The sequence below is a fragment of the Hemitrygon akajei genome, chromosome 9, assembly GCF_048418815.1.
Source record: "Hemitrygon akajei chromosome 9, sHemAka1.3, whole genome shotgun sequence".
NCBI lineage: Eukaryota > Metazoa > Chordata > Chondrichthyes > Myliobatiformes > Dasyatidae > Hemitrygon > Hemitrygon akajei.
The window spans coordinates 62,032,075-62,046,658 of NC_133132.1; the positions used below are offsets into that span (position 1 = coordinate 62,032,075).

The 14,584-nt window shown below is 43.0% G+C and overlaps 1 protein-coding gene across 1 annotated transcript in view; it reads right to left on the reverse strand.

Annotated features, from left to right (window-relative positions):
• Positions 1–1,807: 1,807 nt before the first annotated feature.
• sde2 (SDE2 telomere maintenance homolog (S. pombe)) overlaps positions 1,808–14,584 on the reverse strand; it is a 44,660-nt gene continuing 31,883 nt past the window's right edge. The window contains exon 7 of the mRNA XM_073056103.1: positions 1,808–2,368. Within this exon, the coding sequence (XP_072912204.1) occupies positions 2,153–2,368 (216 nt within the window). The 3' untranslated portion in view covers positions 1,808–2,152. The remainder of the gene's footprint in view (positions 2,369–14,584) is intronic.

Below are 14,584 nucleotides of genomic sequence, written 5' to 3' on the forward strand. Positions count from 1 at the left end.
CTACTCTTTTCCTAGATGCTGCCTGTCCTGCTGAGCTCCTCCAGCATTTTGTGTGTGCTGCTCAGATTTCCAGCATGTGTAGATTTTCCCTCATTTGCGACAGGAAGGACGTGCAGACTTCAGCGAGGGTATAGAGGAGGCTGATCATGATATTGAAGGTGATTGATTAGAGTGTATGAGCTATAGAAAGGTTGGACAAGCTTGAATTATTTTTCCAGAGCGTTAAAGGCAGAGGGCTCACCTGATAAAAGTTTATAAAATTATAGGAGGCATAGATGGGTCTTTATCCCAGGGTACATATGTCAAATATGAAAGGGCTTAAGGGGAACAGAGAGATCGTGATGTACGTAGTTTACTGAAAGTGGTGTCTCATTTAGAGAGGGGGTTGAAGGTGGCCTTTGACACATGGGCATTGGATATACAGGTCAGGATGTTATGCTGCACTTGCACGATATTAGTTAGGCTACACAATTGGGGTGCATTATGTACAGTTTTGGTCACCCTTTTATAGGAAAGGAATCACTAAGATAGAAGGTTTGCAAAGAAGATTTATGAGAATGTTACCAGGAGTTAAGGGCCTGAGCTATAGGGAGTCTATGGGTAGGCTGGGACTTTATTCCTTAAAGCACAGGAGAATGGGGGATGACGTTATGGAGGTTTATAAAATCATGAGGGCATTGAAAGGTGAAGTCACTCAGCTTTTTCTTAGAAAAAGAGCATCAAAAATTGGCAAGTATAGGTAAAATGTACCTTAGGGGAACTTCTTGATGAGATTTCTGGGTGCTTTGTCTATATAAAGATGAGATGATATTTCAGTCTCTGCCTGAAACGTTGACTATTTATTCCCTTCCATAGATGCTGCCTGTCATGCCAAACTCCTCCAGCATTTTGTATGTGTTACAGGAGATTGTTGGGACCTTGGCTGATATCTTCAAGTCCTCTCTTGCCACAGGTGAGGTCCATTATTCCAAGAGGTTAACAGGAATAATCCAAGAAACTATTGACAGATGAGTCACATGTTAGTGACAATTAAGTTACTGGAGAGGATTCTTAGGGATAGAGTTGACTGTATGAGCATATGGAAAAGCATGGTCTAATTAAGGCCAGTCAGCATGTGGGGCCAGTCATGCGTTGACTGAATTTTCAAGCAGGTGATGAAGGCGAATGATAAAGGTAGAGCAATGGACACTGTTTACATGGATTTTAGTAAGGCATTTGACAAGGTCCCTCTTTGGAGGCTCCTCCAGAAGATTAAGATACTTTGTAAGTTGGCTGTTTGGGTTCAGAATTGGCTGCCCAGAGAAATGGGATGAGACTTATTTTGGCTGGAGGACTGTGGCTAGTGGTGTTCCACAGGGATCCAACCTGGGACCTCTGCTGTTTCTGTTATGGATGAGAACTTAGATAGGCTGGTTATCAAGTTTGCAAGAGCATTAGAATGTGTGTTGCTCCAAATAGATACCCGCAGCATTTATTAAACTCCTTGGGCCAGGGTACAACACTGGCGCACTCATCTCCCAGTTAAAACATCAACAGACATGTTCATGTTCAAGTCCAAGTCCAATGCCAGTCAGGAACAAGCTTCTTTCCTTTGTTTTAAGTCCATTGCTCAGAGAGTAGCATTAACCAACCGGGATCTCCTCAGTACCCCCCCTCCCCACTGTCACTGAAGTCAACAGTGACTGCCACCCACAGGATCCACTGGGAATCAACAGTGACCGACACCCAAAAGGACATGCTCATCAGCAGTCAGTGACTGGCACCCAAATGATGCACCACAGCAGAAAAAAAAGCTGAGAACATAAAATTAAAAGCTAGTTTATATTTATTTTTTTCACCAATTTTTAAAAACTGAAGAGATGAACAACTCAGTCTCTGTTCAGAGAGCCTGGCTTTGCTCTGAAGCCCTGCTAACAGCCAGCATGAAGCACAGAATCCAAGAGTGAGTCAGATGTCCAAGCAATGCACAGAAGAGTGGCTCAAGTAGCCAGTGCCCACACACGCATGTTCAAACTGAAAACCATATTCCCCACCACACATCACAAAGTGTGGGTAAGCAATTCTGGAGACTCTGGAAAGAATCCCAGAGTGTAAACATGTCTGTTTCTTCACCTGCCCATCTTCAGGAGTTGGTGAAGAATTAAACGGTTCTTCATCTTTTCTTTCCTTTAGCTGGCTTGGAAAAGAGTGTAGGGTCAATCTGCTCCCTGGAAAGGCCCTTCACAGAAAAAAGTCTGGCAGCCCTCTCCTGTAGGGTCCCGCCACATTTTAACCCCATCTCCATCAGTTCACTTTTCAGCCTGTCCAGTCCCAAGCATTCAAGCTCCTCTGCAGAGTTAAATGTTCTCCAATCCTCCAGTCGTGGTTCCTGTGGAGGGGTAGGGAGAGGAAAAGTCACAGTCATTCAACAGAGGCAATGGAAAGGAGCCGAGGAGTCAGAGTCGCCAGCATTATATTATAACCAGACTCACTTGTTTCGGGGTTGGGAGGGAATCACTTGCATTGAACAAGTGTTACTTGGGCATTTTTAGCTTTACATTTAATGTACCAGGAGTGGGACCCTTGGTTCCTCAACCTTGCCCTGGCCATTCTCTTCTCTCCTCTCCCATCAGGCAGAAGGTTTAAAAAAAATTAAAGCATGTGCCAGCAGGCTCAAGGACAGCTTCGATCCTGCTGTTATAAGACTCTTGAATGAATTGCTCATGTGCTACAGAACATCTCCCAATCTACCTCTGCAGAGCCCTTACACTTTGTAACCACACATTATTCTACATTACGTTTTCTTTCTACTAATGTACGGAGCGATTTGTCTGGATAGCATGCAAACAAAAGCTTTTCAGTACATATGACAATAATAATGATCCAATTCTCCAATGCTTAAAAATCATTTCCTTCCCTTTAAACACTCCCAATTTCAAAAGACTGCCCTCCCTCCCAGTCTTATAACTATGATCCTCATTTGAGATTCTTCCACCAATAGAGCCTACTCTAGGTGAAGGGTCTCAACCCGAAACATTGACTATCCATTTCATCCAGAGATACTACCTGACCCATCCAACATCTGCTTCTACTTCTTACCTCTCCTGACTGGCCAAGTCTAGAACGCATTCCTGCACGGGCCACTTTGTGAAATAGTTGCTGCAAGCATTCAGATTTTACACCTCAGGGAGTCAGTGAGTCTGCTCCCCTGCACGGTGTGACTGCCACCTGGTGGACAATCCCTCCTGCAGCTTGTTTCACTCACACTGAATATACAGCCCCTGCCTGGCCCTTGGGAGTGCTTACACTACTGACAACAGCTTTCTCATTACAAACTTCTACAACATGGTAGCTAATGTATGCTACAAAATGCTTTACAGAGGCTTATTCAGAAAAGTGGACATCTATTTTATAACAAGAAAGAGAAAGTCTACAGGTGCTGAACATCCAAAATGCTGGAGGAACTCAGTAGGTCAGGCAGCATCTATGGAAAAGAGTACAGTTGATGTTTTGGGCCAAGACCCTTCAGTAGGACTGAAAAAAAAATGAATAGAGTTAAAAAGGGGGGGGGGGAGGGAAGAACAAACACAAGGTGATAGGTGAAACCACCAGGGGGAGGGGTGAAGTGAAGAGCTGGGAAGTTGATTGGTGAAAGAGATACAGGGCTAAAGAAGGGGGAGTCTGATAGGATGTCAGAAGGTCATCGAAGAAAGAAAAAGGGGGGATGAGCACCAGAGGGAGGCAATGGGCAGGCAAAGAGATAAGGTGATAGAGGGAAAGGGGAATGGGGAATAATGAAGGGGGGGTTCATTATTACCAGAGGTTCAAGAAATCAATGTTCATGCCATCAGGTAGGAGGCTACCCCAGATGAAATACAAGGCTGGGTGCTTAGCCCCCTGCTCTATTCGCTTTACCCTTATGCCTCTGTGGCCAAACTTGAAGCGTATTCAAGTTTGCTGATGATGCCACTGTTGTAGGCAGAACCAAAGACAGTGATGAATCAGCATATACAAGGGAGACTGAGTGATTGGTGCCATAAACAACCTTTCAAAGTCAGTAAGACCAAGGAGCTGATTATTGACTTCAGGAGCAGGAAACCTGAGGTCCACAACCCAGTCCTCATCAAAGTACCAGAGGAGAAGGTCAACAACTTTAAATTTCTAGTTGTTATTATTTTGGCGGATCTGTCCTGTGTCCTGGGCACAGCATATGAGCAATTACTAAGAAATCATGACAGTGGCTCTAATTTCTTCAGAGTTTGTGAAGATTTGATATAACATCTAAAACTTTGACAAACATTATAGGTGTGCAGTGCAGAGTATACTGACTGGCTGCATCACAGCCTGGTATGGAACAGCAAGTCCTATAAAAAGTAGTGGATATGGCCCAGTCCATCATGGGTAAAGCCCTCTGCACCACTGAGCACATCTACATGAAACACCATCACAGGAAAGCAGCATCCAACATCAAGGAACCCCCTACCCAAGACATGCTCTCTTCTCGCTGCAGTCATCAGAAAAGTGTATATAGAAGCCTCAGGACTCACATCACCAGGTTCAAGAACAGTTATTACCCCTCAACCAACAGGCTCTTGAACAAAAGGAGATACCTTTCCTCAACTGCACTTGCCCCATCATTGAAAAGTCCGCACAACCTATGGACTCACTTTCAAGGACTCTTCATATCTTGTTTTTGATACTTATTGTTTATTTATTTATTATTGTTATTTCTTTCCTTTTGTATTTGTGGTTTGTTGTCTTTTGAAAGCCCAAGTTGGTGCTGTCTTTCATTGATTCTGTTCTGGTAATTATTCTATGGATTTACTGAGTATGCTGGTTAGAAAGTGAATCTCAGGGTTGTAAGTGGTGACAATGATGTACTTTGATAATAAATTTACTTTGAACCTTGAATGGACGAGTTGGGCCAAAGGACCTGTTTCCATGCTGTATGACTCTACGTCTCGCTGCTAATTTTCCATGGCATTTATACCCTGTCAAAGTCAGATTCCTCACATGTACATGTCTTCAGAGGTGCAATGAAACTTACAGCAGCATCACAGGCACACAGTATTAAACATACTGAAAAACAAATTAAATTAAATTATACAAGAAAGAACACAATCAGAACAACATAAAACAATGTCACAGTGTTGCTGTACTGAGGTAGCTATTGGGGTTGTGCAGGCATTTCAACAACCAAACAGCTGAAGTAGCTGTTCTTGAACCTGGTGGCATACCTCCTGACCAAGGCACAAGATGTCAGGCCACTACGGTGTACTGAAATCCTATGCTGACCAGCTAGCTGGAGAGCTCAAGAAAACCTTCAACCTCTCACTGCTGCGGTCTGAGCCGACTTTGAAAGGACAGCAATCATACTAGTGCCAGAGGCAGGGTGAGCCATCTTAACAACTACCAACCAGTAGCACACAAATCTACCATGGAGTACTTCCAGAGGTTGGTTATCGCTAGAATTACTCCTGCCTGAGCAAAGACTTGAACCTGCTGCTTTTCAAATATAGTTCAGCATTCAATACCATCATCCTATTGGAACTAGTCTAGAAGCTTCAAACCCTAAACCTCTGTACCTCCTGCTGCAACAGGATCCTCAACTTTCTTAGTGGGAGACCACAGTCAATATAGATCAATGACAACATCTCCTCCTCACTGATAATGAACACAGGTGCACCTCACAGATGTGTGCTTAGCCACCACTCTGTCTGTGTGGCTTGGCATAGCTCAAATATCATCTATAAATTTGCAAATGAAACTGCTATTGTTGGCAGAAACTCAGATGGTGATAAGGAGGCATACAGGAATAAGACAGACTAGCTGATTGATGATTAGAATCAGAATCAGGTTTAATATCACATGACTATGTCGTGAAATTTGTTAACCTTATGACAGCAGTACCATGAAATACAGAGGAAAAAAAACTGAGTTACATTAAGTATATATATTCGTTGATGGTGGGGATCCTTAACGATGGATGCCCTTTGAAGATGTCTTGGATACGAAGGTTGGCATCCATGATGGAGCTGTGTAATTTAACAAGTTTCTGCAACTTTCTTCGATCTCGTGCAGTAGCACCCCCCCCCCCCCCCCAATACCAGATGGTGATGCAGCCAGTCAGAATGTTCTCCACAGTACATTTGTAGAAGTTTGAGTTTTTGAGTTGACAAACCAAATCTCAAACTCCTAATGAAATATAGCCGCTTTCTTGCCTTCATTATAGCTGCATTAATATGTTTCGTCCAGGTTAGGTCCCCAGTGATATTGACACTGAGGAATTCAAAATTTCTCACTCTCTCCACTTCTGATCCCTCCATAAGGATTGGTTTGTGTTCCCTTGTCTTACCATCTGAAGTCCACAAACAGTTCTTTGGTCTTGCTCACATTGAGAATAAGGTCATGCTGCAACACCACTCAACTGGCTGGTATATATCTCACTCCTCTACACCCTTTCGTCACCATCTGAAATTCTGCCCACAACGGTTGTATCATCAGCAAATTTATAGACGCTGTTTGACCAATGCCTAGTCACACAGTCATGGGTGTAGAGAGTAGAGCATTGGCTAAGCACACATCCCTGTGGTGTGCCAGTGTTGATTATCAGCAAGGTGGAAATGGAATGTTCAATCTGCACAGACTGTGGTCTTCTGGTTAGGAAGTCGAGGATCCAGTTGCAGTGGAAAGTAGAGAGGTCTAGGTTCTATAGCTTTTTGATCAGGACTGGAGGAATGATGGTGTCAAATGCTGAGAATCCAATAAACAGCATCCTGATATGGGTGTTTGCATTGTCCAGGTGATCCACGGCTGTGTGGAGAGCCCCTCACCTATTGAGGTCCAGGTCCTTCCTGAGACAGGTGTTGATTTTAGCCACAATCAACCTCTCAAAGCATTTCAAGACCATAGATGTGTGCACTACTGGACAATAGTCGTTATGGCAGCTCACACCGCTCTTCTTGGGCACTGATATAATTGTTCCCCTTTTGAAGCAGGAGGGAACTTTGTTTATAGCAGTGAGCGATTGAAAATGTCTTTGAATACCCCACTAGTTGGCTGGCAAAGGTTTTCAAAGCTTTGTACTCTTGTCAGGCCCTGGTGCCTTGCGAGGGTTCAGCACCGTGAAAGACAGCATAATGTTGTCTCTGAGACAGAGGTCACTGGATGCTGCTGAGATCCTCATAGATGGTTTTATTCTCCCTTTCAAAGCAAGCATAGAAGGTGTTGAACTCGTTTGATAGTGAATTGTCGCTGCCATTCAAGATGATGTTGGGTTTTGCTTTTTGAGAAGTAATGGCCTGCGAACGCTGCAAGTTGACATGCATCCGATTTTGCCTCTGACCTCTCTCGTAATTGTTTCTTGGCTCTTGAAATAGCCTTTTGCAAGTTGTAGCTGGTTTTCTTATAAACACCTGAGTCAGCGGACATAAACACCTTAGCAGACTACGAACCTTCTGGTTCATCCATGGCTTTTGGTTTGGGAATATACAGCAAGTTTTTGTAGGCACAAACTCATCCACACAGGTTTTAATGAAGTCAGTAACAAGTGGCACACTGCAATAACAACCTCAAACTCATTGTCAACAAGACCAAAGGAATCGATGTGGACTTCAAGAAGGGTGAAAACCAGGAGAAAATGCACCAGTCTTCATTAGGGATCTGTTGTGGAAAGGGTGAGCATCTTCAAGTTCCTGAGGATTTGTCCTGGGTCCAACACATTTATGCAGTCATGAAGGCAGCATGCCAATCGCTTTACTTCATTGGGAGATCAGCTATGTCACCAAAGACTCTTGCAAGTTTGTATAGATGTACAGCGAAAAGCATTCTACACTCTACACCACAGCTTGTTACGGAGCATCCAATATACAGCACCGCAAGAGGCTACAGAACTCTGTGAACAGCCAGCTCCATCACAGGCACAACCCTCCCCACCAGGGGATGTCTTCAACAGGCAGAGCGCCAAGGAAGCTGCATCCATCATTAAGGACCCTCATCATCTGGGATATGCCCTCTGTTTACTACCATCCAGGGGGAGATACAGAAGCCAGAAGACCCACACTCACTCAATTCAGAAACAGCTTCTTCCACTCCATCGTCAGATTTCTGAATGGACAATTAATCCTTGAAGACTGGTACTTCATTAAAACTTTACTGTGCTTTGAACAGCAGCCAATCGTGAGAAGATGTAGCTCATTCAGGTTTGCCAATTGAGTACATAGGCATTGCTTTGCAGTAGTTTGGTGTTTTGTGTAGTGGCCAATCAGCGATTGGGATTGATTGGCAAGAACAAATTAAAATAAGGGAGGAGCAAGCACAGCGGCCATTGCTGGAGTGGGCAGTGTTACAGTGGGGATTTTGAGGCTTCAGTCACTCCAGATCATTCAAGAGTCTGAGGGGATGATAGATAGGATATATATAGAGTTACATGGAATTTAAAGGAACAAAATTGTTAGAAAGATTGCAGACTGTTGCAAGAAACACAAGGTTGTTATAGTTGGTGATTTTAAACTTTCCACATATTGACTAGGACTTCTATCTGCAATAGGACTAGATGGGAAGCAGTTTGCCAAATGAATTCAGGAAAGTTTCCTTAATTGGTACATAGAAGTCCCAATGAGAGAATGTTCAATACTTAATGTCCTATTAGGAAATGACACAGGGTAGGCGACGGAGGTTTTGAAACTAATGGCATAGTAATCACTAGATGCAAAGTAACTGTGGAAAAAAAGATAAGTCTGGTCTGCAGGCCGAGATTCTGAATTGGAGAAGGGCCATTTTTGATGGTATCAGAAAGATTGGGACAGGCTGCTTTCAGGCAAAGATCTACTTGGTAAGTGGAAAAGCCTTCAAAAGAAAAATTCTGAGAGTACAAAGCTTGTATGAGCCTGTCAGCATAAAAGGTAAGAACAGGTTTGGGGAATCTTGGTTTTCAAGAGATTATTGAGGCCTTGGTCAAGGGAGAGAAAAAAAGGAGGTGCATAGCAGGTATAGGCAGGTAGGAACAAATGAGGTTGCTTATAGAGTATGAGAAAGGCAAGAGAACATTTAAGAAAATTAGGAGGCTAAAAGAAGGCATGAAGTTGCCTTAGCAGACGAGGTGAAGGAGAATCCTAAGGGATTCTACAGACTGTTAAAAGCAGAAGGTTCGCACAAGTGATTATGTGTTTCAACCCTATTCTTCCCATAATCCTAACCCTCTTACCAATCAAGAACCTACTGACCTCAGTTGTTCTCCATCCTAAATACACTCACTACTTGACCTCCAGTTTCCTCTGTGGCAATGAATTCCAGATTCTCCAACCACTGGCTGAAGAAATCCCCCTTCATCTCAGTTCTAAAGGGATGTCTCTTTATTTCAAGGCTGTGCCCTCTGATCCTAGACTCACCTACTAAATGGAAAAAACTGTGTGTGTGTGCGTATGCATGCATCTCTACTTACTTACTTTTCTAGATCCCTTATCAATTCCATGAGGGTGAATTTTATTCCGTTGCACAACCCTGAGGAATAATTTGTGGCTGGAACACAAGAGGATGCTCCCACTCATGGCAACTTGCAATTAGATCTCCAGCACAGCATCGGGATTCATATTATAGACTCAGAGTTACACAGCATATAAACAGGCCCTTCAGCTGGACTCACCCATGCATTCAACCCAAAAGCTCCCTAAACATCTACCATGTATGTAACTGCCCAAATACTTTTTGAATGTTTTAATTGCACTTGCCTTATACACTCCAGGGCATAAAAAATCCAGTCTATCCAATCTTTCCTTAAAACTCAAGACTCCCCAGACCGAGTAAAACCCCAGTGAATCTTTTCTGAACACATTCCAACTTAATGACACCCTTCTTGCAGCGAGGGGATCAGAACTTTGTACAATACTTCAAGCGATAAAAAAATCTGCCGGAGGAACCCAGCAGGTTGAGCAGCATGCTTGCAGCATCTGTGGAGGGAAACAAATTGTCAACATTTTGGGTCAAAACTCTGCATCGACCTGCTGAGTTCCTTCAGTCTCCTGTCTACAGAATACATGTAGCAACAACATCCCAACTCTTCCACTGCACAGTACATCAAAGGGAATAATGCAGAGAAAGATTCTGCCTTGATGTGAGGACATAAAAGATCTGGAAAAATTAAACAGATATCAAATACTGGGCGATAGTGTTCACCGTGATTTTAAAAAAATAGACAGGGTAGGTGGAAATGACCAACTTTTTCCTTTGACATAAAAACAGAGGTTCAGCTTGTCACCAAATACTCTATAAAAACTTCTACAGATGTACTATTGTAAGTATCCTTACAAGTTGTATCATGTGCAAATACAGCAATTTAAATGCACACGAACTGAGGAGCAGACTTAGCCTAATACACCCTGGGCACATTCCTCCATATCTACAGGAGGCACTGTCTTAAGGCGGCAACATCCAAACATCCCCACTATCTGGGCCATTCCATCTTCTTGCAGCTATCACTGGGCAGGAGGGACAGAAGGCTGAAGTCCCACACCACCAGGTCCAAGAACAGCAACATCCCTTCAACCACATGGTTCTTGACCACTTAATGCACTAAAATGTACTTTTGTTTTTGCTTTGCATTCTCCTGTAAAATCTCTATATAATTTGTGTTTTCTTTGAGAAAGTTGCAATGTACCTGTGATGCTGTTGCAAGTAAGCTTTTCATTGCACCTGTACAGACATTACTTATCCATATGACCAACTCAACTTCACGTTTGCAGCAGCCTGGTGTTACAGCCAAGGTCAACTGACCTTGACTCAACATCACTGGATCATATATTAAAGCCCAAGAGAAACAGAGTGCAATTCATTGTCAGCTGAGCGACCTGGTACCAAAACCAGCCACTTCAAAGTGCACCAGCTCCTCTACTTCATCAGGAGACAATCTTTACAGATGCACCACAGAAAGCATTCTGTTCGGATGCCTCATGGCTTGATATGGTAACTACTTTGTCCGAGACAGCAAGAAACTGCAGGAAGTTGTGGATGCAGCTCAGCACATCACTGAAACCAGCCTCTCCTCCGTGGCATTTTAACACTTTTCGCTACCTCAGTAAAGCAGTCAACATTATCAATGATCCTACCCACCCTAGATACTTCCTTCTGCATCAACCCCCCCCCCCACCCAACACTCTCAGGCTTTAGAAGGTATAAATCATGTACCATTTGAGGCTCATGGATAGCTTTCTTCCTGCTGTTGTCAGACTACTAAACATTAAGATGGACTCTTGACTCATAATCAACCTCATCATGGCTCTGCACTTACAGTAACACTATATTCTGAATCGGTTATTGCCTTTCCCTTGCACTACCTCGACATACTGATGTGATGAAATGATCTGTATGGATGGCAAGGGAAACAATGTTTTACATTGCACCTTACTACATATGGCAATAATAAACAAATTTAATGTAGCACATTTAGGCTTAATATTTGTTTAAATAGAACTTCCCTCTCCACCTCACAAAATGCATATCTATTTTCAGACCAGAGGTATACATTCAAACTATTTCCAACTTTGATGCATGAACAATGAAGACAATCTCAGCCTATTACTCCAGATTGCTAGCATGGAGGTTTAATGATAGACAAGACAGAGGTTCAGTGTATTCATGAAATAATGCGCAGAAACAAAATACAAACTAAGGGTTATAAAGTGTAACCCATTACTACTCAGCCAACTGTGGAAAGATAACAAGTAAATCGGTATGATAAATTGCCTAGAGACTTAGATCTGATGAGAACAGTTATCAGCTCTATGAGATCTGAAGAGAACAGTTATAAAACTCTGGTCTCTGCATTTCCTACAAGCTACAACTCCTAACAAATGTAAATGCTAAACTGACTGCACTATTGTTAAATACTGCAACATTAACTTTAATTGGTCACGTTAGAGTGCTGGGTTATGAGTCATTAGAGTCACAAAGCACAGAAACGAGCCCTTCGGTCCATTTACTCCATGCCAACCATTAATCATCCACTTACACCAATCCTAAATTAAACTAATACACTGGCTTATTATTGTCACTTGCACCGAGGTATAGTGAAAAAATTACTTGCATGCTCTATTAGAAGACTAGTAAACAATCGCCCAGTACAATAAGATAGATGATAATTGTATGTGCAGTAAGGAAGACAAATTTTTCCACTGAACTTTGGAACAAATGGCAATAATAGACCAATTTACCATCCAAGCAGATCATTTCATCGCATTTACACACCAAGGCAGTACAAGGGGAAAACAATCGCAGAATAGAGCGTACAGAGAAAATGCATTGAAGGCAGACAATAGGTCAAGATTCCATTTTGGGGTGTAAACATTTCTTCCCTCTTACATTTTTTTAAATGAATTTTATCTGCAGCAACATAGAAAACCTTAACTTGAACCATGGAACAGTGCTGTGGAAGTATGGTGGCTGCAGAGATCTTGCCTAGGATTGCACAATTTGTATACTAAATATTTATCTGTTAAACAGCTGGAGCTGAAACTCCACACATCTTTCCTTGGTTGCACACATGGACTCACTGCAGTTTCTAGTTACAATTGCTGACTCCGACGTTTGCATTACAAAGGCTGCTGGCAAATTCTGCGATCCAAAAGGATAAGCATTGCCCTGAGAAAGCTTGCAATCCACATATCCCACTACTCGGGAATTATCACAGTCTAAACCTGGAGTTCCTAGAATACACAACATCACTCCTGTGTTTGATGAGAGGCTGCGAGACATTAGCACCCAGTCTGACATTTGGATGGCAACTGATTCTGACTTGACTTTGGGATGCAGAGTGAAAAACAACACTGGGTACAAACAAGTTCTGTGAAAACATTACACTTAAGGGCAGTGTTTTCTCCTCACAGATGCTTCTCTCTGACAAACAAAGTGGCTGGGCAAGATGCATTTAAAACAACCTTTTAATTAAAAGTTACAAGGCCAACATTTAATGTTTCTGAATTGTGTGGCTTAAGAGATTGCAAGTACTAGGTTCAAGAGGTTTAAATTTTAAAATTGATTCCCCTGCTGTCTGGGTGGGAATGAATTTGTTGATCCTTACTCCAGGCCTTTCGATAAAACGAATGCTCTCGTGGGAAGGGCCACCATAGGTGGTGGTGGAAGCAGACACAATAGCAGAGTCTAAAGGGCTGTTACATAAGTTCATGAACATTCAGGCAGTGACTTTGATTTCACATGATGATGACACAGATATCATGGGTGATGGACCTACTCCCGTGATGTACACCATGGACTGACAGACCTACTCCCGTGATGTACACCATGGACTGATAGATCTACTCCCGTGATGTACACCATGGACTGATAGACCTACTCCCGTGATGTACACCATGGACTGATAGATCTACTCCCGTGATGTACACCATGGACTGATAGACCTACTCCCGTGATGTACACGATGGACTGATAGACCTACTCCCGTGATGTACACCATGGACTGATAGACCTACTCCCGTGATGTACACCATGGACTGATAGACCTACTCCCGTGATGTACATCATGGACTGATAGACCTACGCCTGTGATGTACACCATGGACTGATGGACCTTCTCCCGTGATGTACACCATGGACTGATGGACCTGCTCCCGTGATGTACACCATGGACTGATAGACCTGCTCCCGTGATGTACACCATGGACTGATAGACCTGCTCCCGTGATGTACACCATGGACTGATAGACCTACTCCCGTGATGTACACCATGGACTGATAGACCTACTCCCGTGATGTACACCATGGACTGATGGATCTGCTCCCGTGATGTACACCACAGGTGATGTATTGCTCTATATTCTATGTCTGGTTTCCAGCACGTGCAGAGATCCCCCCTTTTTGTATGACTTTATCTTCAGGTGTCTCAACCAGGTGGAAGCATACTGTGTGTATTCCAGCCAGGGGAAACAGATATTGCACATATCTCATCCAGGTTAATCCCATGTAAGCACTGGTAGAAGGTGTAAACTCCACACAAAGAAACAGCGTCTCTGCAGTTGGGAGGTAATAGCTGTGCATCACCATTTCACTGTGTGTATCTTCCTCTGATGCTGAGGAAAATTAATCAATCAGCATGTAGTTTGTCACTTAACACTGATGAGCAACTCAGTGACAAGCCCAAAGCTGCTGAACAATTCCCAACCAGTCCCCCCTTCCAAGTTTACAATGATTTTTAAACTCAAGTTTTTTTTTTTCCTGTGCTCTCCTCTCCGTATTAAGACCCCTGGCAGAGACATAAGTCCACAGATACCTCACAGAAGGTGCCTGGTTATTTTTCACTGCCCATTTTCTAATCCCCCATCCCCCACTCAAAAAAGAAAATGCAGTTTGTGATGATTGAGCCACTCAATAAAACTTTTCAGGAATTTTGAAGAGAACCACCGTACGATCACTTTGGGTCATTAACAATGTACACTAATGTAGTACCTGTAACAGAGCAGAACACCCAGAAGTAGTTCACAGAGCCATTATCAAACAAAGACCACCACTGGGCCTTACAGGGACAGAAACTCTGATTAAGGAAATAAGCATTAACAGTTTAACTGAGTTTGAAAGCTTTGTCCCTTGGGAGTATGAG